The following is a 24,708-nucleotide window of genomic DNA, read 5'->3' as shown; positions in this document are numbered from 1 at the left end:
TGGGAAATTCCTATATATGACGACCTTTATCCTCCATATCAAGGCAGACCTGCAAAAAAAATGCCCAACCCTTCCTCACTTCCGAGAGTGCACTCCCAGCAGAACCTCTCGAAATACTCAAGTTTCTTCCTCTTTGGAAATACCCTTGCAAACAAATGACACCAAAGTAAAAGTATCTCATATCATCAGGGTAGAAAGCAAGAGTATCTCATATCATGCTTTCTCCCTGTCCTTTCCTTTGTCCTTGTTCTTACCTGCAAAGACAAGGATAAAGAAAGCAATATGTCGGAACCACCACTCAAACTTTGGGTAAGGAACCGACTACCTGGAACCTTTGTCTGGTTGCTTACCTGGCTTTGCTCTCGAGTACTCGTCTTCAGCTGCTGATGTACTTCCGAAGAAAATGCCACATTTTCCTGGAGAACAGATAAGGCAAGTGAAAATGATACCTTGAAGCATGTGGAGACAACGTGCTGATTTCCTTCAAGAACAAGTCTCCCCTTCCGTGCACAATCAACCAACCCAGCAGAAGGAGTCTGAGTTGAATCTAAGAGCTCGAGAAGCTTCAATAACATATTGACAACACCATCATCGAAGAGCAAAGCCTCGCTGTGCAATGCTGTCAAAATTGCCACCACCTCTTTGAAAGCAAGAGTATTTCATATCATGCTTTCTCTATGTCCTTGTTCTTACCTGCAAGACAAGAAGAAGGAGAGCCATCAGTCAGAACTTGAAATTCAAACTCCTAGTTAGGAACCGACTGCCTGGAACTCTTCCCTGATTACTTACCTAGCACTACTATCGAAGTACCCATTATCTCAACATCTTATGCTTCCAGAGAAGATACCACATCTGCCCGAAGAACAGATAAGGCAAGGTAAAATGATACATTGAAGCATGTGGAGACAAGCACAACAAAGCACGTGCCGATTCATCCGCTACTTCTTCAAAATCAAAAGTATCTTATATCATCAGGGTTGCAATCACTCTGGGTAGTGGACTCGTTTTGACCCTCAAATTCTTGGGTCGACTTGCTAGGCGTTGTGGGCTGCACGTGCCGATTCACCACCCTTGAATCAAATCCTTAAAGATTAAGTCACCAACTGAAAGAAGAGCCCATCAATCTTGAAGATCATACCGTTGACCAAACTGCTCATGTGTGAATTAGAAAGATTGAACAAAGCAACAAGTCGTCACCTTCACCTCGTGCCTGCTTGCCATGTGTTCGAGTCAACCTTCAAGAATCAAGCCTCAACGGCCTTTAAAGAAGCTTCTAGCCAAATTCAAGATCAAGCATTGACGGTCCTTAAGGAAATCATAAGTCCGATTCAAGATCAAATGTCTACCACCCTTGAATCAAATCAAGAATAAGCTGTGGAAAGTCAACAATCGGAGGAAGCCAAAAGGTCCTCCAACCCAGTTCAAGAATAAGCTGTGGAAAGTTGACAATTGGAGGAAACTAGAAAATTCTCCAACCTAGTTCAAGAATAAGCCTGTGGAAAGTCAACAATTGGAGGAATCTAGAAAATCCTCCAACCCAGTTCAAGACCAACGCTGTGGAAAGTCAACAAGTGCAACAAAATACATGTCGATTCATCCACTACCAAAGCCAAGGATCATCTACCACATGAAGCTTCCTGTGGTCCAATTTCAACCTTCAAGATCAAGCCTCGATGACCCTTGAAGAAATTTCAAACAAAGTTCAAGAACAAGCCTCAACGGCCCTTGAAGAAATCTTCAGCCCAATTCAAGATCAACCCTCTACGGCTCTTGGATCGACATCTACATTAAGGGACTTCAAAACGCATCTTCTACACGTGTTAAGCACATGTATACGGCACACCTTGAAGTGGGGGCATTTGTAGACATCGAAATTTCGGTGAAATAAATGTTGATCAATAATTAAAATTTCAATGTTCACGTGTCACATAAATTTTACACGTAGCAGATGACTTAACGAAAAATTGAGAATCATCAGAAAAGTCATCAAACAGGACACGTGTCAACACTTGGCAGAAACGATTTATTTCATCTGAATAATATATTCAAAATTAGGCTTTGGAAAATTCTATAAATAGAAGCCATTTCATTCATTTTAAGAACCAATTGATAACCAATTCATACTACACAAAAACCTTGAAGCTTTGAAACTCTAAAGCTCCCAAGCAAATCCCGAAGGATCAAGAAAACTCTCTTCGTTCTTCATCAAATCCTCCTTCAAGATCAAGCCCTGACAGCCCTTGAAGAACTTTCACCAATTCAAGATCAAGCCCCGACGGCCCTTAAAGAAAGTGTTCATCGTTCATCATCTGTTCATCCTAAGATCAAGCCCCAACGACCCTTTGGATCAACAACATCAACAAATCCACAAATCCAACTGTTCTCCAAGATCAAGCCTAAAAGCCCCTTGAAGATCTGTTCATCACTGTTCTTCAAGATCAAGCCCAAAAGCCCTTAAAGACTCGTTCATCCATCAACCTTCAAGATCAAGCCCAAAAGCCCCTTGAAGATCCGTTCCCTCGACTTTCAAGATCAAGCCCTAATGGCCATTGAAGAAACTTCCAAACATTCATCTAAGATCAAGCCTTGATGGCCCTTGGATCAATCGCACATCCACAAATCAACACCTTACGGAGATCAAATCAGAGGATCAAATTTGAGAGAGATTGTAACCCTAAAATCATTAATACAAAATATTATTTTGTACACATGTTTTTGTCTCGTTTGTTTCAGGAATTTCCGTGTTCACACCTGATTTCTAGAAGTCTTATCTGCTCCTAAAATGGTGTTGCACCCTTCCCCTTTGTCCTTCTAGAAGCCTTACACATATGCCGCATTTTCCCTCCTTCTAGAAGGCCTTGCCTTGCCGTGCACTCCCTTTCCCTTTCCTCCAAGATTCTACCGCACCCTTATTTCCCTTTTCCCTCTTCGATTCTGATTTAGGTAGCTTTTTCCTTGTGGATTTGGATTGCAAAAATCCTTCTCATAAATTAATTGGTCCAAACCCATGTCCTGATGGATTTATGAATGATGTCGCACAACTCAAGCCCTAATCTCTAGGGTTTGCCGTGCTACACATATATATATACACTTATTTTTGCTGCAAGAGAGGGGTGTGCTGCAGAGAACCACCACAGATAGAAATTCATACCTTTTGCCGTAGCCTTGAAGGAGAGAAGACTTTGCCGTGGCTTCCATTGGAGAAGAGGAGGGTTGTGCCACACGCCACCTGCAACCATTGGAGACTTTTAGAGTTCTTTCTTCCCTCGTTTCGTTTCCATGTTTATTTTACTTTGCTTTTCAATTATTATGAACATGTAACTAATTCTTTTTTAGTTAGAGGTGAATTTGAAGCCATGGACATATGTTTTATATGAATTATTACCTTCAGTTATTGTTTCGTAAAGCATGAATGTGATTTACTTATATACGTTATTGATAACTTATTCTTATGTGTTTATTAAGGATGCATATTTAGTTTGCATGTAGGGATTTGATGCTAAAATATATGGGAATTTCACCTAATTGTTATGAACTTATATTTATGAGTAGTGGAGATTGCTAGTCACAATCGTGTTAAGTAAATTCTTGGCAGGAGTATCATGCAGTTCATAGTTACGAAGGCCTTGTCAATGCTTATAATTTTCATAGAACTTAATGATTTTTGATATATATCTCTATTATGTTGTTCATATAGGGAACTTGAGAAGAATAATTGGGTTGCGATGCGCTATCCATCCAATTCAATGAATTTAGGAAAATCTGAAAGTTAATTAGTGCATTCACAATTAATTTGGGGCATTGTCATTCGTGGTTTAAAAAAATAATACTGGAAATCAATATGCATATGTTTCATGTGTGGAGAAGGACTCTCTAGCTAGTTTTTCACCCTTGAATTCACCCTAATTTCGTTTTTACTTACTTTGTTTTTGCAAGTTATTTGTTTAAGTCTAAATTCGTCAAAACAACCCCCTTTAGTATTTTGAGTCAAGTTTAGTTTAATTTTCGTCCAAATTAGTCTTTAGTTCTTGTTTTGAGTTAATTTCACTTAGTTGTGCTGTTTTGAGTCAGAGCTATTAAGGGTGCAAGTTAGAAATACAGTTAGAAATATAGTTAGCAAGTTTGTTAGTATTTGGTTAGAATTGTTAGACTTACTAGTATAAAAACAAAGTGTGTAATCTTCATTTTTCAGTTAATACAAATCCTATTTCTCTGTCTAAACTTTCTCTCTCTAAGATCTCTGTGTTCATCCTTCCATTCATCCGTTCTTCTTTATTTTCCTCTCAATTTCCAACCATTGCAATGTAGTTAACAGGAGCAGCTAATTATTATCTTATCATTTAAATGATAATTTGTACTAAATATATGTAGGTTTTGTAGACAAATCCGATAATATCAGCTTAATCAAACATGAAATAAATTTTTTATTAAAAAAAGGGAGCAAAATTTAGGTTGACAAATATATATGTGTTTAACAAATAATCTGTTTATGCAGGTAATAGATTTTTTGGATCAAATTAATTATTATTACAAAGGAGGCTATTACTCAATAAGTTTGTACTAAAAAAAAGAGGTGTAGTTAAAAATTATTTTAATTAATTATCTTTAATAAACGTTGTATGAATATCTTTTTACTTAATTATTCTTAATGGAAGTTGTATTAGGAGTGGGTTCAAGAAACCGAAAACCGAAGAAAATTAAACCAAACACCTAACCGAAACCGAAAAACCGAAAGCCGAAAAAAAATTGAACCGAAAAAGGAAAAATTGAACTAAACCGGAGGTTTGGAAATTGAACCGAACCAAAGCAAACCAAATCCTTTTAAACTTTATGAATGTATGCCCAAGTTGTTTCTTTTGTGAAATTTTGTTGCCAAGTTCGAAACTAAGCCTAAGGCTTTTTCAAGAAGCATACTTGGTTCAACTAGGGAGGATATTTCATTGGTTACAGAGAAAAGTTTTGGAAGACTTTGAAACTTTGAAGAGTTTCTCTATTTGTTTGCTTTTTGAAAGGATACGTTGATCATTTTTCTTTGCAATTGAGGTTGTTGATAGAATAAGATTGATTTATATGATTTTGTATATGTACAACTGTCTTCCCACTTTCCCCATTTTTCTTATTATTAGTCTACCAATGCAAGCCTCTATTCTAAATTCCATATTAAAAAAAAGATCAAGTTTTATAAAATTAAAAAAAAAACTGATACCGTACCTTAACCCAACCTAACAAAACCAAACCAAAAAAGGAACCGAACCGAAAAAAACCCGAAAGAAAATCGAACCGAATGAAACCGAACACACCTCTAAGTTGTATGGATACAAAGAAAAACATTAGTATTGGAGCATGTTAATTTCAAAGATAGACACCTAATCTCTTAAAAGCTAGTGCCTTTAATGTTCTCTTTAAAACTTCTATTTTCAAGAAAATAATTGCATACGACACAACTAAAGCATATAAATTTGTTTATGTAAACAATATTATATATTTTTGAACTTATTTATAATTGAGTAATGTTAGGTAGATCAGTTTTAAGATCATATTTACAAACCATGTAATGTGTCACTAGTAACAAATAAGCATGTTAATCACCACTTAAATATAGTTTAAATTGATGGTTTTCCTAACATTCCCCCTTACATTTTATATATTATTATGCATAAGTAATTTTCTTAAGATAAGCCCAAAAGATATTATAAATTTTTACAATTTGAATTATCTAAAATTAATTTTGTATTACAACTAAAATCTTTTCTCTGAACTAGACTAAATTGGGGGGCATTCGAATTCGGGATGTAGTGAGATGAAAATGAAAACCTTATACACAAGGGCAATTCACAAAATTGTTGTTAGTTATCTATGCTTTTATTAACAACAATTTGGTCCATTATTTTTCAAATGTTTGTTTCCTTTAATTTTTGGAATGTCAGTCTCAATGAATGTTAGTTTCACATGTTTGCCTGTTGATGTCTGACATAGTAAATGAAACACATTGACCAATCTTTGACAAGAGAACGTACTTGTTTTAAAACACATACCGTATTTGACTACGCACGACAAACACGTTCCATAATCTTACGTTGTCAAAGAATATAACCGCCAGAAAAATTGAAACTTGTTTGAAAACTTGCTCTACTTTGGAAAGAGAAACCCAACCAAAAACTGGAATGCCAAGAACAAAAAAGAAAAACTTATGATGAAAATCCGCTATTTATTTTAGAATAATTAATTATGGGATGTGTCATTCACACATTTTTTTTTACTTCTCACATACTATTTGTTAATTTCTGTCCGTTGATCTTCTTCAATTCATCTGATCCGACGATCGAAAATTAGAAGGGTGTGTGAGAAATAAAAAGAGGTGTGTGGATATCATACCCCTTAATTATTTGCTAGAAGAAAAAAAACTCTGAAATTTGTCATAAACTCTGAATTAAAAGCTTCAAAATCCAGAAAATCCAGAAAATCCAAAGCAAATAGGCTAAAATGGTAATTTGCTGTCAGTCCAAGTTGTCAGATAACGAGTAGAGTGGGATATAAAATAGCAATGGTCAGTAGGGGTAATTCCCACCGAAACCTTGGGGGCTTCTTTCTTATCTGACACAAACCCAAACCCAAGTAAGAAAGAGACGAAGCTCTTCCTCGGCCTCGGTCTCGGTCTTCTTCCAAGTCCCCTTCTTGAACTTGGCGTCGTCTTTTGGTTGACTGCAGCGAACCGGCGCGTCGTTTTACTCATTACAGTAAGAAAAACCTCTCTCTCTCTCTGTCTCCCAGTCCTGCTTTCTTTTGCTATTTTCCTCTGTTGGGTCAGCTTTTTTTATGAGTTTTACAGCAAGGCTTTCTGTTTCTGGAAAAAAGGGCACATGCTTTTTCAGAAACCTGTCTGAAATTTTGTATCTTTTTAGAACTTTGGTGTTTTGGTTTGATGGGATTGCTGCTACATGTATGATCATGTTGTTTCTTCGAGGTCTTGTTTTGTTTATGTGCTTTCATTGAATTTTTCTGTGAAAGTTTGATTCTTTGGGGTGATCAGATTGTTTTCTTGTGTTTTTTAACATCCTGGTTTGTGGGTTTGTTGGAATTTGATGGTTTTGGCAATGTGCATGGTAAAATTTGGTTCTGGTGTTCTGCATGTTTGGTTTGATCATTTGGGGAGGGTGAAAAGAATGGACCTTTGTACAATGTGGATTGAAATATTGTGTTATTTGTAAGATTTGTTGATTGAAATGCTTAAATTTTAGCGTGTCGGAGACAATTGTAATGGTTTCTGGTGTATCTGATGTAATTTTGTTTTATATATGAACATATAAGCTGGTGAAAGCAAGGTATGCTGTTTTCCTATTGCTTAGTGGTTAATGAGATTGATTAACAATGATGGTATGTGGTCAATTTTCAAATAAATATTTTGTTTCGTTAGGTTTTCAGGTTACAATGATTGTTCCCATGGTATTGTCATGGTTTTTTGTAATTAATTGATTTGAATATATTAAAAGAAATCATGTATTACCTTTCTTTTTGTAGCTGAACGGTAGTTTATTGATTAAGGTTTGATCACTAAAGCAGGAAGTGTGTATTGTCGGTTTATGGGGTGCGGTTGTTGGCCATTTGGTAATTCAATGGACAATCCCTGTTTGTGACTAATTTCCATGTATATTTCATTGTTTGAGTGTGCCACCACACATTCTGTACTGGTAGGAGTTAGAGCTTCCAGCTCAATGTTTTAACTTAGCAATGCTAAATGCTAAATGAAATTGTTAGCCATGAACTTGTAACTCATAAGCATAGCGATTGCTATACTGGTGTGGACATAATATCTATGCGTCACAGCTGTTATATGCAATTCCATTCAGTTTCGTGTTTGATATGGATGCTTCAGGATGTGTCTGTAAACGTGTCTGCAACGCAAATCAAGTTATTTATTGACGTTGACTTGTTACCTGTTTCAAGGATTGGTATAATTTTCCCATATATAGGTTTCTTACAGGATAATTTCATATTGGATCAACACCATTTGTTACTGATATCAGCTTTCTCCAAAAGGTCATCTTTTGGCATTGTATATATGTAGCACACAGTTAAAGGCATACGTAGATGTATGTTACTTTTCCCCCTGCTGACCTTAAACTTGTGATTGAACTCACCGTTAGTACCTAAACTATGTGTACAAATATTTGGAGGCTGTTCACTATGAATTTCCACAGGAAGCCCTTTTTTCGTTATATAGTAAGCTTTTGCGGTTATCTACTCTTCATTGTTTAACGCTCTGGCTATCATTACAGGTTGCGTTATTTTTTGTAAGTAGAAGGGGTTAATCACACCCCATGGACAGTGAATTGTATGAAGAAGAGCCAGTGCGATCTGGTATCATAACTGCCATACGTCTAAATGTTACAACTGGGGAAGATGTTGTAAGTATTTTTTTCCCTTTCTTATGTGCTTCCTTATACATATTTTCTTGTGTCTAGTTGGTACTCTTTCAGTTTTGTTAGTGAGTTTTTATTATTAGACTCGAACCATTTTATCCGCATATGTATCAATTAGGTGTCCAAGTTAAGTTATTTTGTCATCTCAATAAGTTGTATTCATACTCCATTTAAATGCCTTCCAGTTTCATAGTAATCATGCAATGTAATAGTGCTGCTTTTGTGTATATGCATGTATTTTGAACTTTAGTTTGACTAGCACGTGACAATAAAACATGATGTTTGCTATTGGTGTGGCATTTGAATTTATACAACTCAGACCATCTTGTATATGATTTTTTCTTTAGACATTTCGTATTTTGTTTGAAGATTAAACACTTGTTTTTTTTTTCTCCCTGGAGTGGGAACCATATTCCTTCCATATATGCTACTGTGAATAGGTCTCTCTGAACTATGTTCTTTTATCATCTCATTAAGCTGTATTGGCACTTTTATTACACGATACCTTCCACCTTCACATTTGTTTGTCCAGTGTTATTTATATTCATAGGCATTTTTAATGTATGAAATCTACTTCTGGAATGTGTTTGAACATTTTAGTATGGGTAAACGTGTGAAGGGGTTATTGGTTTCATGGTTTATATTTAGCATGATGCGTTTGCTATATCAGATAAGAATTTATTAATACTTTATAACACTGTAACAGCTGAGGATATCTGAAGAAACACCAATCAATACAGCCAGTGAGGTCACTGATCCTAGGTTCGGACTTCCAAATCCATCCGGCCAGTGCTCTACTTGTGGTGCCGTAAACAAGTTACAGAACTGTGAAGGTGTGGATGAACATTTAACATTGTTCTTGATGTGGTTGTCTTCAATTTTGGAATTGGTTTTGATCAATTGTTTTAATTTCTAGGTCATTATGGGCGTATCCAGTTTCCATGCTCAGTAGTTCATCGTTATTATCTTGTGGAAGTTGTTCAAATCTTAAACAAGATTTGTGTAGGATGTAAATCCGTTAAGCAGGATTTTAAGGCCTAGGTCAGCTACCACACTTTTTGTGCTGATCACTGAGATGTGACTTACAGTTTGGCACTATTGAACATTTGTTGCCATTTATTTTCCTTAATGGTTGAAGGGTGATACGTATGTTCGTTCTGAAAATTGTTGTAGAATTTGTTGTAATTCTGACTGTTAAAGGAGATTTCTTACGTAAATTATTGGAAAGTGTAGCATGATACGCTTGAAAGCAGCATTCAGAGGTGACACATGGTTTCAGATTCCAGATATACTGTTGTAGTATGAAATTATATTACTTTTTTAAGCTATATGTGAGAGTTCTAGTTGTCCACTTTAAACTATAACTCTCGTGTGTGTTATCGAAAGAAGTAGTTACTTACCATCTCCTATTACGCATGCATCAGGGTGCTGACTCTGTAACTGTTAAGAGAAAGCACCAGGAGCGCAAGGGCTGCAAATATTGTACGGTGAGTTTGTTTGTCTCTTTGAGTGTAGTTTCATTCTGTCTGCACCTTTGTAACTTCATCGAACTTTTCAATTAATAGGGAAGTTCGTTAAGCTACCCAAGAATGAAGTTCAGAGTTTCTACGAGAGAACTCTTTAAAAGAAGTTGTATTATCATGGAAGCAAGCGGAATATTGCCTTCTGACTATTGGGATTTTATTCCAAAAGATGCCCAGCAAGATGAGAGTTGCACTAAACCAAACAAAAGAATTCTATCTCATGTGCAGGTAACTGTAGTTCTTATATATGCTTGTCTTAATTGGACAATGTTATAGAATTAACATTGATGTGCATTTTTTAATGTGTTTTTAATGAGACAATTTCTTCAAACTCATAATTACTTTCCTTCTTCATAAATTCATTAAACTGATAAATCAGTCAGATGCATGCTTATGCATGGACGTGTAGTGATGCACGCTTACATAACTGTATGTATGAAATTATGAATGCATGTATGCCTACATATTTGCTTGTGTGGAGTGGAGTACATTTTAGAGCATTTGGGTATTACCATTAGGAGATGGAATTATGAAATTTATGAAATTGTTTTTTTAATGTGATGTTCTCCTCCTTGAGCCATTACTCTGTGTAAGAAAACAAAAACCAAGGTTGTTTGTACCCACTTTTACACTAAAATAGTTAGCATTCATTTTCTCCTTATTGCATATGGAATGCAGGATAAGAAATAAATTGATGGGAGGTTTGTGTCTTAACTAACCATTACAACAAATTGTTACCATATGAACCGTCAAAGTAGACATACAATCTTTCTCTGGATTATAAATTCAAGAAATAATTGTTGTTTCTCTGATTGATTCGTAATTTTGTAACATTAATGCCGCACTTTCTAGTTCTTACGCAGATCACTCATAAACATGACGCCTTCTTTCTGGCTTTCAGGTTCATCATTTGTTGAAGGATATTGATCCAAATTTCATTGCGAAGTTTGTCCCAATGACAGATTCACTTTCTATGGATTTATTCCTTGTAACTCCAAATAGTCATTGCGTGACAGAGTTAATGCATGCTTTTGCTAATGGGCAGCGGTTGATGTTTGTAAGTTTTTTCACTACTTTGATTGTCTGGATTGATTTGGTTGGAAAATTACCACATAATTCATGACTTTTGTTTTTTCTTGTCTTTTATGCCTGCTTGTATGAATGATTGTAGGACCATCGGACCAGGGCTTAAAGGAAACTTTTCAATTTCAAAGGTGTAGCTAATGAGCTGGGTTCTCATGTTTTGGAATGCCTGAAAATTTCCAAGGCAAGCTAGTCAGTTTATTTGTTTTTTCCCTGTGTTTGTGTAGATAAGACAATACAGTTCTTGCTTATGTTCATCCTTCTTACATGCAGTTGAACTCAGAGAAACCGGGCAATGATTTGATTGCTGCTCAGCTAATAAAAATGATCGTTCAAAATCATCTGGTTTGAGATGGATCAAAGATGTTTTTCTTGGGAAGAGAACTGATCACTGTTTCCGCACGGTGGTTGTTGGTGATGCAAACATCAAGCTCAGTGAAATTGGTATACCCTCTCATATTGCAGAGAGGATGCAGATAGCTGAGAATCTGAACAGATGGAACTTAGAAAGGTTGGGTGCCATCTGCAATCTACGCCTAATGTACAAACAAGTGATGCATGTTCGTAGAAAAGGTAGCATCATTCTCGTACGCCAGACAGACGAATTGCTGATGGGAGATACTATTTACAGGCCTCTGAGTGAAGGAGACATTTTGTTGATTAATAGGCCTCCATCAATACATCAACACTCCCTCATTGCTTTATTCGTCAAGATACTTCTTGCAGCACCTGTTGTATCTATAAACCCACTCTGTTGCTCTCCATTTCGTGGTGACTTTGATGGTGATTGCCTTCATGGCTATGTTCCTCAATCAGCTGAGGCCAAAGTTGAGCTTAGCGAACTTGTTGCTTTAGATAAGCAATTGATTAATGTGCAGAGCGGTACCAACCTATTTCTTAACTGCTGCCCATTTGATCCTGGAGGATGGTGTTCTCTTGAATTGTTCTCAAATGCAACAGTTGCAATGAACTGCCGTCAATGGCAATAATTAAAGCTCCTTCACTTAATAGCCCTGCTTGGACTGGAAAGCAAGTATTCAGCATGCTCCTACCTTCAGGTTTTGATTATGATTTTGCTCCAGATGGAGTTTGTATTCGAAATGGGGAGCTGCTATCCTCTGAAGGTTCTTCGTGGTTGCGAGATATGAGTGGAAATCTTTATCAGAGTCTCGTTAAACATTGCCAGTGTCAGGTACTTGACTTCCTACATGCTGCTCAGGAAGTTTTTTGTGAGTGGTTGTCAATGATGGGTTTGACTGTCTCTCTCTCGGACTTATACCTCGCTTCTGACTCATGCTCAAGGAATAACTTGATGGAGGAAATTTTCTGTGGGTTGAGAGAAGCGGAGCAGGTATGTATATTTAGACAGTTGTTGGTGGATAGTAGTCGGGAACTTCTTATGGGATGTGCTGAAGAGAATCAAAGTCTCGTGACTTCGGATGTCGACTACTTCTGTCACGAGAAGCAGAAGTCTGCTGCCCTTAGTCAGGTTGTTCATGATGCTTTCAAGCACGTTTTTCGGGATATTCAAAATTTAGCGTACAAATATGTGGGTATGGACAACTCTTTGATGACTATGCTTAAGGCTGGAAGTAAGGGTAACATGCAGAAATTAGTGCTGCACAGTATGTGCCTTGGTTTGCAAAACTCACTAGATCCATTATCTTTCAGAATTCCGAACCAGCTGTCGTGTGCTGCGTGGAATAATCAAAAAGTAATCAGTTCAGATCAGAAGGTTGAGGGAAGTGCTGAATGCGTTGAGTCCTACATCCCATCTGCTGTGGTTGAAAGCTCTTTCTTGACAGGCTTAAATCCGTTAGAATGTTTTATTCATTCAGTAACAAGTCGAGATAGTTCTTTTAGTGGAAATGCTGATCTTCCTGGGACTTTGACAAGAAAGCTTATGTTTTTCATGCGGGATTTGTGCACTGCTTATGATGGAACAGTGAGAAATGCATATGGGAACAAGGTTGTTCAGTTCTCCTATGACATATCCTTGCCAGATAGCACCAGTACCGCACATGATAAGAGTGCTGCTGCTTGTGATGGTGTAGGTGGCGAACCTGTTAGCTTGTTGTCTGCTTGTGCGATATCTGAGGCTGCATACAGTGCTCTAGATCAGGCAGTTAGTCTTCTTGAAACTTCCCCGCTGCTAAATTTGAAGGTACTCTCTTCTCTCTCTATTTGGTTCTGAATATATCACTTTTAGTTAGATACAACAACCATGCTTATAAATTGACGATTTATTAACACAGATTCAACTATACTATTCTGGAAATACGTGTCAGTTTTCTGAACTGGTTTAATTGTACAGAACATATTGGAATGTGGCTCAAAGAAAAGCAGTGCCAAGCAAACCATGTCTCTATATTTGTCTAAGAAGCTTGGAAGACAGAGGCACAGCTTCAAGTATGCAGCCTTGGAAGTTAAGAATTATTTGGAGGGGCTGAAATTTTCCGACATTGTTTCTACTTTTATGATAATGTCAGACACTGCTCATTGTTTTATCTTCTTATAATTTAATTTTCTTTTCTGTTTTGTTTAATTTACGTTTTTTAATTTCTTTATTATGTTGGTATCAGCTTCTCCTCCCACAAAGAGAGCAAAAAGCGTTTCAGCCCATGGGTTACTCACTTTCACATAGCAAGGTAGTAGAAGATGTCACATGTAACATTTTTTGGTTTATACAAGCTCTATTCTCTGGTATAATTTTACTTCATTCAGGAAATTGTGAGGAGGAGAAGACTGAAGATGCGTTCCATTGTCAACTCCCTTTATGCGAGGTGCAACTCTGTCAGACTGGAACTAAAAGCTATTCTTCACAGTTTGCTGATTACAAGCAAGTAAGCTGTTAGCTTTCTTGGTCTTTTACTTGCTTTTACAACTGGATCTAGGAGTCATTTACAGTTTCCTCATGAATTCCTTCTGTTTTACTATGCTGTCCCATCACGATCCATTACCCGTGAGCAATCGGCCTTCTCCATCTTGCTTTACCTTAGGCAGGGACAGGCCGCAGTTACTCTCAGCCACACTATTTGCTACAACATCAATCATTTCTGTCTTAAAACTGAATCCATCTCGTGGATCTTTACTGCCCCATTTAACTTGGCTGATAAATGGCAGGGACTGTTCTGCAGCTTACACTTGCAACGGAGATAATGGTACATTTTGCATCACTGTCACTATGGCTGAAAACAACAAAAGTTCTTCTGAACAGCTGGATAAAGCTCGAGACTTGGTGATACCTTTCCTGCTTGAAACAGTGGTTAAAGGTTGGTTGTGCACCCTGGCTTATAGTTAGGCTATATGGGGTCGGGATGGGATAAGAAACTAGCGTGTGGCAGGGGTGGGGAATGGGGTTCACCTTGAAGTAGGAATGTAGGGTGCAGGTGGATGAATAGTTTAACCAAAAAGTATGATAAGATCATGAAATGGATGCTACGTCTTTTTCATTGTTTACCCTTAATTTTGAAGAAAAGTTTTAGATTGAGCATTTGGATAAAGAAAATACGTTAAAATCATAAATATTCAGTAAAATTGTCGTAGAAACACAACTTTAGTCCTTTTTTGTTATTTATGAATATTTTGTATCCTACGTATATAGTTAAGATTTCTAGAAATATACTAGGATAGTCTAGAATTTCCTACACATATTATGTAGTCATGCTGTCCTTTTTGTCGTGCTCATTCTATTTTTTTCTTAGGGTTACCGGAGGTGAAAAAGGTGGATATTTTGTGGAATGACCAACCCAAACTATTAAAAGTAGCTGATGGTTTGTCCGGTGAACTCTACTTGAAGGTTTCTATGGCAGGAAAGAGCAACAAGAAAAGACTTTGGAGTATGCTTACGGATAGTTGTATCCGGATTATGAATGTGATTGATTGGTCATGAAGTCATCCCGATAATGTTCATGAGTATTGCCTCGCCTATGGAATTGATGCTGGATGGAAGTATTTCCTAAATGTGCGATTCCTCTGGTTTTTTTTTATTTTTTTATTTTTTATCCTTCACAAAAGTTTAATGAGATTTGTTTCAAATGTTAACGAATTCAATGCATTTTTAATTGCAGAGTTTAGAGAGTACATGTAATGACATCGGAAAGAAAATACTTCCCGAACATTTGATCCTTGCAGCAGATTGCCTATCATCCACAGGAGAATTTGTGGTTTTAAATGCAAAAGGCACTGCCCAACAACAAGAACACGCATCTGTGTCATCGCCATTCATGCAAGCGTGTTTCTCAGTAAGAGCCGTACTTAGTTTTTGGTTTATTTATTTTATCTATGCATATTCTGGAACGTCGTGTAGACTCCCGGTGCTTGCTTTGTGAAAGTAGCCAAGGCTGGAGCTCTGGATGAACTTCCGGGGAGTTTGGAAGCCTTGGCATGGGGAAAGCCTCCTCCTTCGGGGACTGGTTGGCAATTTGAAGTTTTATTTTCTCAGAAGGTAGAGTTTAGACTGTTCTTGCTCATTTTTATGCTCTAATTAATTGCGGTAAATCAAGTTAATCTGCCAACTAAGGTGTTTTGAGGGACCCAAGAGTAGGCTTTTGGCTAAAAAGAGATTTAGTATTCCTCGCCTCGGTTCAAGAAAAACAGAGGATTATGGGGTTCAATTTCGAGGCATTTGTTCCATACAAGTTACATCTTGAGCTGTTCTTTGCTGAAATTATGCTGGATTTCAATGACGAGGTTGTCTATAAATCTAATCTGAACCATTAATGGTTTTTTTTTTTTTTAAAGTAACATGTAGCTTTATTATCAAGTCCCTTCACATTATAGTGATGACTTTTAAGTTGTTTTTTCGGATCTGTGAACTTATCAAAACTTCCAGAGTTTTAACTATGGGTAGATATCTTGAGCAATTTAGTTTGATCTAAATTTATATTTAAAGCAGTTAATTATAAGTAGATATCTCAAAATAATAAAGCAACGTACAATCAAATTTAGCACTATATTTCGTACATTGCTATATCAATCTAATTTTTTTAAATAGGTTCGGCTTCTTATCACTTCAATGAACATTGGACACCTAGTTTTTATAATTCTTATTCCCTTCTTTTATCATCAGGGGCTCAACTTATCCAAGCCACTCTATGTTTACGACATGCTCGGCTGCCAAGTTGGTTCCATTAAGGAAAATGAAGTTAAAGTGCCTGATGCTTGGAACAATTCACTCAACAAATGCGGTTCTCCATATCTGCTCCAAAATGCAAAACCTATTGGCCTTGATAAGTTTGAGAGCATCTCTAGATCAGTCATTAAAAAGTATCTAAAGTTCAACGATATTCTGAAGTGGTCTCAGACATGGAGGCACATATTACGCACGTAAGTTAACCCCCTAGGATGTTCCTGTCCATTTTGTCTCTTTCATTGCATGATACTGCTTTGACTTCCCCGTACAAGGTTGATCATATCTTGAGCTTTTGTGTCATGTTGCAATTTCTAGGTAGTATTATCAATTTATCATCACCCACCTGTTCATTTGTTAGACCAAAATCAGCGAATATATACTTCTTCCGCCTTTTATATCACTTCGAATTATACTTCTCTGAAGGAGTTTTATGCCACATCTGCTGTTAGTGACATAAAGTAGTATCCTCAAAGCTCCATTTTGGCCACCTTCTTTCGTCGGATTTGGTTTTTTTTCAAATTTTTGTTTTTTAACTGCCTTTTTTATGGGGTACAAAGTTCAAACGTAATGATAGCATTTTTGCACAGTTATTCCATAATGCTCGAGTTGTTTGAAAGTTGTAATGAGACATTGAGCACTTCGTTGTCAAGACATTTAGGGATGCTGATATTCTCTTGCAAACAGTCTTTTCCCAACATACAATTTTTAGGAGCACTCCTTGTATTAAATGCTGAATTATATTGAATCCAGTGGTTTCAAATGAAAAAAGAAAGCAATTGATTTACTCACATGTACTTAACTCGTGTGAATGTAGGTATCCCGTCAATGAAACGCTAAATGATGAGGACAAGTCAAAACTGATGACAGCTTTATATTTTCATCCCCATAGAATGCATAAGATGGGATCTGGAGTTCAAGACATAAAGGTACATTATCTTGATTTAGATGTACGTTTTTGTGTTCAGCAGTTTTATGCATATTAATCACTTGACAATACAAAAAGTGCTCGATAAATACATTTAGCTGTTGCTGGTTTAAGCGTAAAGATGCTTAGCAATGACATTTTCCAGGCAATGCACCTTAAGTGCCAATCAACAAAGACTTAAAAGAATGCAATTTCAGTGGGCATTAATTTGCTAAATACATTGCCAATTTAGCATCCATTCTACATTAGATAAAATTGATTATTCCATCCTTTAGCTGCTATATAGTTTCATGATGATTTTCTTTCCTATCTTTTATAGGTCGGTTCTCACCCTAAACATGAGGGCGCACGCTGCTTTATGGTAGTACGAACAGATGGAACAGTTGAAGATTTTTCGTACCACAAGTGCGTGATGGGTGCTCTTGAGATTGTAGCACCTCAGAGGGTAAAGAGCTACCAGTCAAAATGGTTTGACCATGGACCTGAATAAACCGGTCCATATCATGTATATTTCCCGGTGTCCAAGCATGTACAGTAGGTGTAGATTAGAGATATAAGATCTTCAAAATGGACCCTTCACCTTATTTAGCTGTGGATGTTTCAGAATCCGAAGCCCCCAAGAATTTGGATCAAAAGTTACTGCCTGGGCAGCACCGGCGGATAAAGTTAGTATACATGAATTTTGCTAGTCTAACTATACAAAGGGCAGCGACTCATCTCAAGGAGACGGTGTTTTGAAGTTCCGATACCTTTATCAAAGCTGCAATCCTTGTTCATACACAGGCTTCTCAGGTACGAAATGAGCCATCTCAGATCGGTTCATTGCTCCGTCCCAGTGTAACTTGTAAGGGAAACAGAATATTTCGAGCTTGAAGAGGGGTTGGCGAAGTCGGCCATTTTTCTCTTTTTGCTTTTGTTTTCAGGTCTCTGTGGCTCCAATGCTCTATGCTTCCTTTTGCTACTTCTACTGGAACTTGTTTGCCGTACATTTAGAAACAGGCAGAAGAGATCTAGTGGAAGTAGCAAGGGGAAGCTGGCACTGGATTTAAGCCCCCTTTTTATTGTTGTAATAATTTGATAAAACAGAAAAATGTTGTGACAACTTAATCAATCGTGTTTTTATATGTATTTGTTTTTTGAGTTTTAATTATAATTCACTGTGGTTATATTTTTGTACTACATTTTGATACTGCATGATGCGCCAATGTTGTACATAGTTATTATTCAATGAGATAAAATTTTAAGGGTAAATCGCCGATTTCCCCTTGAACTTTCACTTAACTTTCGATTTACTCCCTAAACTTTTTAATTGGAAAATCAATGACTTAAACTATTTTATTTGTCCGATTTCACCCCTACCGTTAGTTTTACATAGATTCTATCAAAATTAACGTAAACTCTTATCACGTGCACACAACGTGACTCTTTTGAGGACAAAAATGTAACTTTGCTAGACCTTCAAAAACAAAAGTTATAGAATCACACAGATTTGCATAGGTCAACATTTTAAAAAATTTAGGGTTTTCAATTATTAAAAAAAAAAAAAAACAAAACGTCCGAACTATCTTCACATGTTGTGCACATACTTCCATTTAACATAAATTTGGATGAAATGAATAAAAAACTAACAGCAAGGAGGAAATCATCCAAAAAAACTAGTTTCAATCCTTAATTTTCTAATTGAAAAGTTTAGAGGGAAAATCAAAAGCTAAGTAAAACTTCAAGAGGAAAATTGGCAGCTTACTCAATTATTAACTTGGCATGCACATGATACATAAATGTGATATGAGTATGGTCTAAAATATCCATAATATCTCGATATTTCCATCGAAATTTTCGTGTTTTTGAACTACCGATATTTCCGATATCATCGATATTTTAGACCTTGCTAAGTCACACATGTATCTTACCATGCAATGTATAAAGTGTAAAATATTGTACTAATTCATTATATATAAATGATTATGGTGTGTTTAAACTTCTTTCAATAATTATTACATATTTTCTATACTCACAATATTTGCCAGCTCACTATATAATCAACTTAAATCAGTTATATCTATCATGCAATGCATTTCCTTCCAATTTTTTGTGATAAACTAATAGATAATTGACTAAATAAACATCTTGCAAAGTTTCAATAAAAATTTCCAAGTTTTTCTTACAATTTCCGTGGTTTTTATTCAATTTTTATCGATATCAATAATATCCCGATATTTCCATCGAAATTTCCGTGTTTTTGGACTATCGATATTTCCGATATCATCGATATTTCCGATATCATCGATATTTCCGATATCATCGATATTTTATATCTTAGATATGAGTCATGACTAACATTATCGTCAAGTTAATTTTAAACCCTGATTCCTACTATCGAAAGGTAAACAACTCTAAATCATACAAGAGAGTTCTTAAATTTGTAATTCTTAATTGCATCAATCTTTTACAATTCAGTTATATGCATTATGACCCAAAAGAAATAGTTCGAAAATAGGCCGTCAACAACTTTTAGGCTATGTTTGGGGAGAGAGACTTTAAAGTCTGAAGCGATTGAAATCAAATTAGTAACATAAATTACAATATTAAATAAAATTGATTAGAAATAGGCCATATTCACATGACTATTATACAATTGTGTGATGACGAGAGATGAGAGGGACAGAGAAGTGTTTCATTTAAGCTTTGCTCGTCAACTTGTGGCTCTGATTGTCATTAGTGTTTGAGAAGCAAAAACTGAAAACACTTTCACTACTTAAAATGAATGTCTTTCCTCCCATGGAGCTAGGGATGGCAATGGGGCAGTTCTACTCGAGAGTTGGAAGATTATTAAACGAGTATACGGAGCTGCAGAGCCGGACCTGAGGAGAGTTGGAAAAGGAGCGACCGCCTAGAGTTCAAAAAATAATTCTATGAATGTGCAACATATTAGAGGGTTTATAACCCAAGATTCCCTTTCAATAGCTCGATTAGGGCACTTGAAATTTCAGGACGGACTCTACATGGAGCCATCAAATATCAAAGTTGAATGCCAAACAACTAATGACGACACATGATGAGCAAAGCTTCAGCACACGAGTCCATGACATGAACAATTTGCCGTGCTCTTCTAATTTGTGGGTCACCATGTCTTGAATTTATTGATTTCTTACTAACAAGTCAAACGTGTTGTGGGTGGCATGATTTGTGCAGAGTGTATGATTTGCCAACTGCTCCCCGGGGGATCCATCATCCATGAGAGTCAACACATCAAAACAAACAAATATTACCACTCATAATGTTACTTGTATCGAAATTTGTAAGTAGTTAATTGTCTTAGGACTAGTTTGGATATGCTTTTATAATAACTAAAAGCGCTTTTGGAAAAAATATTTTTGGGTTCCAAAAGCTCTTAAAATGCTTTTTGCAAGAAGCACCAGTTATGTGCTTCTTCCAGGAAACACTTTAAGTGTTTTCCAGAGTTTACTTCCATATTTACTAAAGCTTGGTTCTAAAAACATTTTCATCAAAAACGCTTTTAGTCATTTTAAAAGCACATCCAAACGGGCTATTAGTTGTTACCTAGTCTTTTTGTTAATTCATTGTGTTTCGAGTTTAAATCAACTATTTTCTCTTAGTATAAATTAGTGTAAAATATTGCTTGTAATTAGAAAAGATAAACATATATCAAAATCGCGTTTATAATTGTTGATGCACAAAATCAGTGAGGACTTTGGTACAACAGAAAGTGTTAAGTTTGTGACATTCGCTAGATTGCTTCAGTCATTAGTGTGGATAAGTATGTAAATGGATAGAGATAGGGAAGCAAACACAAGATGTATGTGGTTCACCCAGATTGGCTACGTCTATGGAGTAGAGGAGTTCTCATTAATTGTGAAGGGTTTACACAAGTACATAGGTTCAAGCTCTCATTTTGTGAGTACTAGTGAATGATTTAGTACAAATGACATTCGAAAATATTGTGAGAGAATGATCTCTATTTATAGAAGAGAGTTTCTAGTTTCATTTTGACATTGACACGTGTCGTGTTGTGATTGGCTTCTGGTGTTGACACGTGTCGCGTTATGATTGGCTTCTGATGTTGACACGTGTCGCGCTGTGATTGGCCTCCTGGTTGAAGGGAAACTCTTCTGGGTCCTTGACGGTATAACCTTGACCGGTGGTCAATAGTTTCAGGATTGGTCAAGTATGTTACAAACAGTGCTCCCCTAAGTTCCCGAGTGAGGAAAACTCCTCGGTTGGGGACTTGTAAGATCCAAGCCATTGAGTAATCATGAAACTTCTAAGTACCGAAGTGTGGTATCATTTTCACTTGCCTTATCTGTCTCATACGTAGATGTGGCATCTTCTCTGGAAGTACTTTTCCTCCATCCAGGGGTGGTATCTTTAACCGATAAAGATGCACAAGATAATGTATCAATTTCACTTGAAGCTTACTTGTAGTTTCAGGTTGGTCAAGTGCAATACAAAACCCTATAGTAGGAGTCCCCCAAGTCGCCGAGCTAGGAGATTTGCCAAAAGAGGTAACAGACAAGGTAAGCAATCAGACTTCCAAGCAAGCAACTTGAATCGGAGGTTTGACTTCGGCTTCCGGTTGATTGTTCTTCTTCTCCTTGTGTCGTAAACAGCAACAAGGATAAGGAGAAGCAAATGGAGAAGAGATGATATAAGATACTTTTGCTTTTGAAAAAGAAACTTTCCACAGGCTTATTCTTGAACTGGGTTGGAGGGTTTTCTGGTTTCCTCCAGAGTATAAGGCCGACCCAAGAATTTGAGGGTCAAAACAAGTCCATCAAATCAAGAGTGTGTTCGACCTTGATGATATGAGATACTTTTGCTGTTGACGAAGTAATAGATGAATCGACACGTGTTCTGTTGCGCTTGTCTCCACATGCTTCCTTGTATCCTTCTCACTTGCCCTATCTGTTCCTCAGGCAGATATGGTATCTTTTCTGGAAGCATAAGATGTTGAAGATGAGTACTCGAGAGCAATGCCAGGTAAGTAATCAGGCAAGGGGTTATAGGCAGTCAGTTCCTGACTGGAAGCTTGATTCCAAGTGCTGACTGATTGCTCTCTTTCTCCTTGTCTTGCGGGTAAGAACAAGGGTAAAGGAAAAGACAGGGAAAAAGTATGATATGGGATACTCTTGTTTTTGACCCTGATGATATGAGATACTCTTGCTCTGGTGTGGCTGGTTTGCATAGGTATTATTGTGGGGAGAAGAAAGCTGAGAATATCGAGAGGCTTCGTTAGGAGTGCCCTCTCAGATATGAGGAAGGGTTGAGCATTTTCGCAGGTCTACCTGTCCGTGGAGGATGGAGGTCGACATATATAGGAGTCTTCTTAACAACAAGTAGTAATGTTATTCCTTTACCCTTCTTGGTCATAGCAATGTAGTGGGAGCTGCAAGCTTCACGTGTTTTAACTTTGTAAGAGCACTTTGAAAAAGTGGTATGTGGTATCTGGAAAGCTGATGTTATGTGTGAAGATTGTAGACAAGCTTTATCCAAGGAAATCTGGCTCTCGAAGTTCGGAGAGTGATGCCTTTTCGGTTTTCGAACAAGCAATCCTGTCAGGGATCTGGCTCTCGAGATTCGGAGAATGGTGCCTCTTTGATTTTTGAGAAAGCAATCTTGTTGGGAGTCTGGCTCTTGAGATTCGGAAAGCGGTGCCTCTTCGATTTTTGAGAAAGTAATCCTGTTGGGAGTCTGGCTCTCGAGATTCGGAGGGCGGTGCCTCTTCGATTTTTGAGCAAGTAATCATATTGGGAGTTTAGCTCTCGAGATTCGGAGAGCGGTGCCTCTTTGATTTTTGAGCAAGCAATCTTGTTGGGAGTGTTTTCTCGAATGTGAGTAAAGGTTGGGCATTTTTGCTAGTCTACCTTGCCACGGAGCACGGAGGTTAACACACATATGGACTTTTCAGTTATCAAGTAGTGGTGATGTTCCTTTACCCTTGTGGGTAATAGTAGGGTAGCTGGACCTTCAAAATTTATGTGTCTAAACTTTGTCAGAGATCTTTGGCAAAGTTATATGTGGTAGCTGAGGAGCTGATGTTGCGTGTGGAGAGGGTGCCTCTTCGAAATCCAAAGAGTGGTGCCTCTTCGATTTTTGAACCAACGACCCTGTTACCTTTTCTTTTATAAGGGCATCAATTGTGTGCAAGAAGTACATTTAGAGAGTTATTGCTTGTAGGAATTTTCCCCTTATTTTTGTACTTAAGAGATTTATTGCACCTCATTTCTCCTTCATCATTTCTGAGAATGTTTGGCCTATCCGATCGTCGTTTTGACTTGAACTTTGGTGAAGAGGCAGCCATGCCTTCTCAAGACAACATATGGCGCCCATCCTTCTTATCCCTTATGTTGTAAATGTGCCCTAAAACCAATCATGTGATGATACTTTACGGACATTTCACATGTTAAATTAATCTAGTTTAATATCAAAGGCAAAGATTATTGTTTTAAGCCGTCTCATATAAATGTTATATGCTTAAACGATAAGTCCAAGGAATATGTAATTAGGAGAATGTAATTTAAACAAGTTAGATTTATGAGACCATTCTCTTTCGTATACATATCGTAAACGTTCCTGATTATAAGATTGCCAATTGGGCATTGACAGTCCGTTAAGATCAATATATGCTATGTCTTCTCTCATGGAGAGTGATTGGTCTCGAGTCATTGGTGTGATTGACACCAAGATAAGCATGTAGGTGCTCAATAGTGAATGAGTCCACTGAACACGATCAACGAGGAGTTCTCATACTCATGTCACATGAGAACTCATGGTTGGGATAATGCAAAATAGTCCTTTGATTTGAGGCATCATAGTTGTCTTGTGGTTAAGTCCTTGATCTTTGACTATGTCAAAGTCACTCCATCAGAGGGTGTCCATGATGCGTAAAATAAGTTAACACACAAAATTAAACCCTCTTTTTATCAAATGTAGTAAAGTATGTAAGTAGGGATCGTTCTAGGCCGGGGATTAGGAGGGATTGCTAAACACTTGAAAACTGACTTAAAAACATAAAAACAAAATTTAAAACACTAAACTAGACTCAAAGAATGCAAAACTATACTTTAAAATACTTAAACAAACATAAAACTCAAAACAGCAACCTAATGACTCAAAACTGCCTAAAAACCACTTTCTGGGCAGTTTTGAGAACCTAACAAGAACTTGGACGAAGTTGGATGAAAACTTGAATCAAAACACTTAGAAACACAAATCAAAACACTTTCTAACTAATCTAAGACTTCAAAATAAAGGGGGATTTGTTTTGGACGAAAATTGAAAACAAAACAGAAACTTTAAAACAAAACAGATTGTAAAACGTTTTTGGATGAGAAGGATGGATAAAAGGCTAGTTAGGAGGTTCTTCTCCACACATGACACACTTGCAAACAAAATGATTTTCAATTGTTCTTTCAATAAATTATGAAACTCAACACCCCAAGTTAATTAGATACGCTTAAATTAACCTTCAAGTTCTCCTTAAGTTAATGAATTGGATGGAAAAGCGCATACAACAATTCAAAGCATTCCTCAAAGGTTCCTTACGTGATGAGCACAATAAAGATACAATCAAGAATCATGAAGCACAATGAGAACTATAAGTGT

General features: G+C 36.9%; 2 protein-coding genes and 1 pseudogene across 3 annotated transcripts in view; all 3 read left to right on the top strand.

The window, feature by feature from the left end:
- Positions 1-6,564: 6,564 nt before the first annotated feature.
- LOC103400274 (DNA-directed RNA polymerase IV subunit 1-like) lies at positions 6,565-10,151 on the top strand. 2 transcript variants are annotated; one of them, XM_070823467.1, is made up of 6 exons: positions 6,565-6,737; positions 8,277-8,405; positions 9,127-9,253; positions 9,337-9,461; positions 9,845-9,907; positions 9,986-10,151. In XM_070823467.1, the coding sequence occupies exons 2-4, from the start codon at positions 8,319-8,321 to the stop codon at positions 9,459-9,461; spliced, it is 339 nt and encodes a 112-aa protein (XP_070679568.1). In that variant the 5' UTR covers positions 6,565-6,737; positions 8,277-8,318; the 3' UTR covers positions 9,845-9,907; positions 9,986-10,151. The 2 variants fall into 2 exon arrangements, with proteins under 2 accessions (XP_070679568.1, XP_070679569.1); XM_070823468.1 differs by having other exon boundaries at positions 6,567-6,737; positions 9,337-9,682.
- Positions 9,836-18,232, top strand: LOC103400205 (DNA-directed RNA polymerase IV subunit 1-like; annotated as a pseudogene).
- The window catches only part of LOC139196819 (uncharacterized), a 40,584-nt gene continuing 33,528 nt past the window's right edge, over positions 17,653-24,708 (top strand). Inside the window, exons 1-3 of the mRNA XM_070823163.1 lie at positions 17,653-17,754; positions 17,869-17,922; positions 18,009-18,084. Of these exons, the coding sequence (XP_070679264.1) occupies positions 17,653-17,754; positions 17,869-17,922; positions 18,009-18,084 (232 nt within the window). The remainder of the gene's footprint in view (positions 17,755-17,868; positions 17,923-18,008; positions 18,085-24,708) is intronic.

This window comes from Malus domestica, chromosome 06, assembly GCF_042453785.1.
Source record: "Malus domestica chromosome 06, GDT2T_hap1".
Lineage (NCBI taxonomy): Eukaryota > Viridiplantae > Streptophyta > Magnoliopsida > Rosales > Rosaceae > Malus > Malus domestica.
Note: the sequence above shows the minus strand (reverse complement) of the source record. Positions and strands in the feature narration are given on the sequence as shown.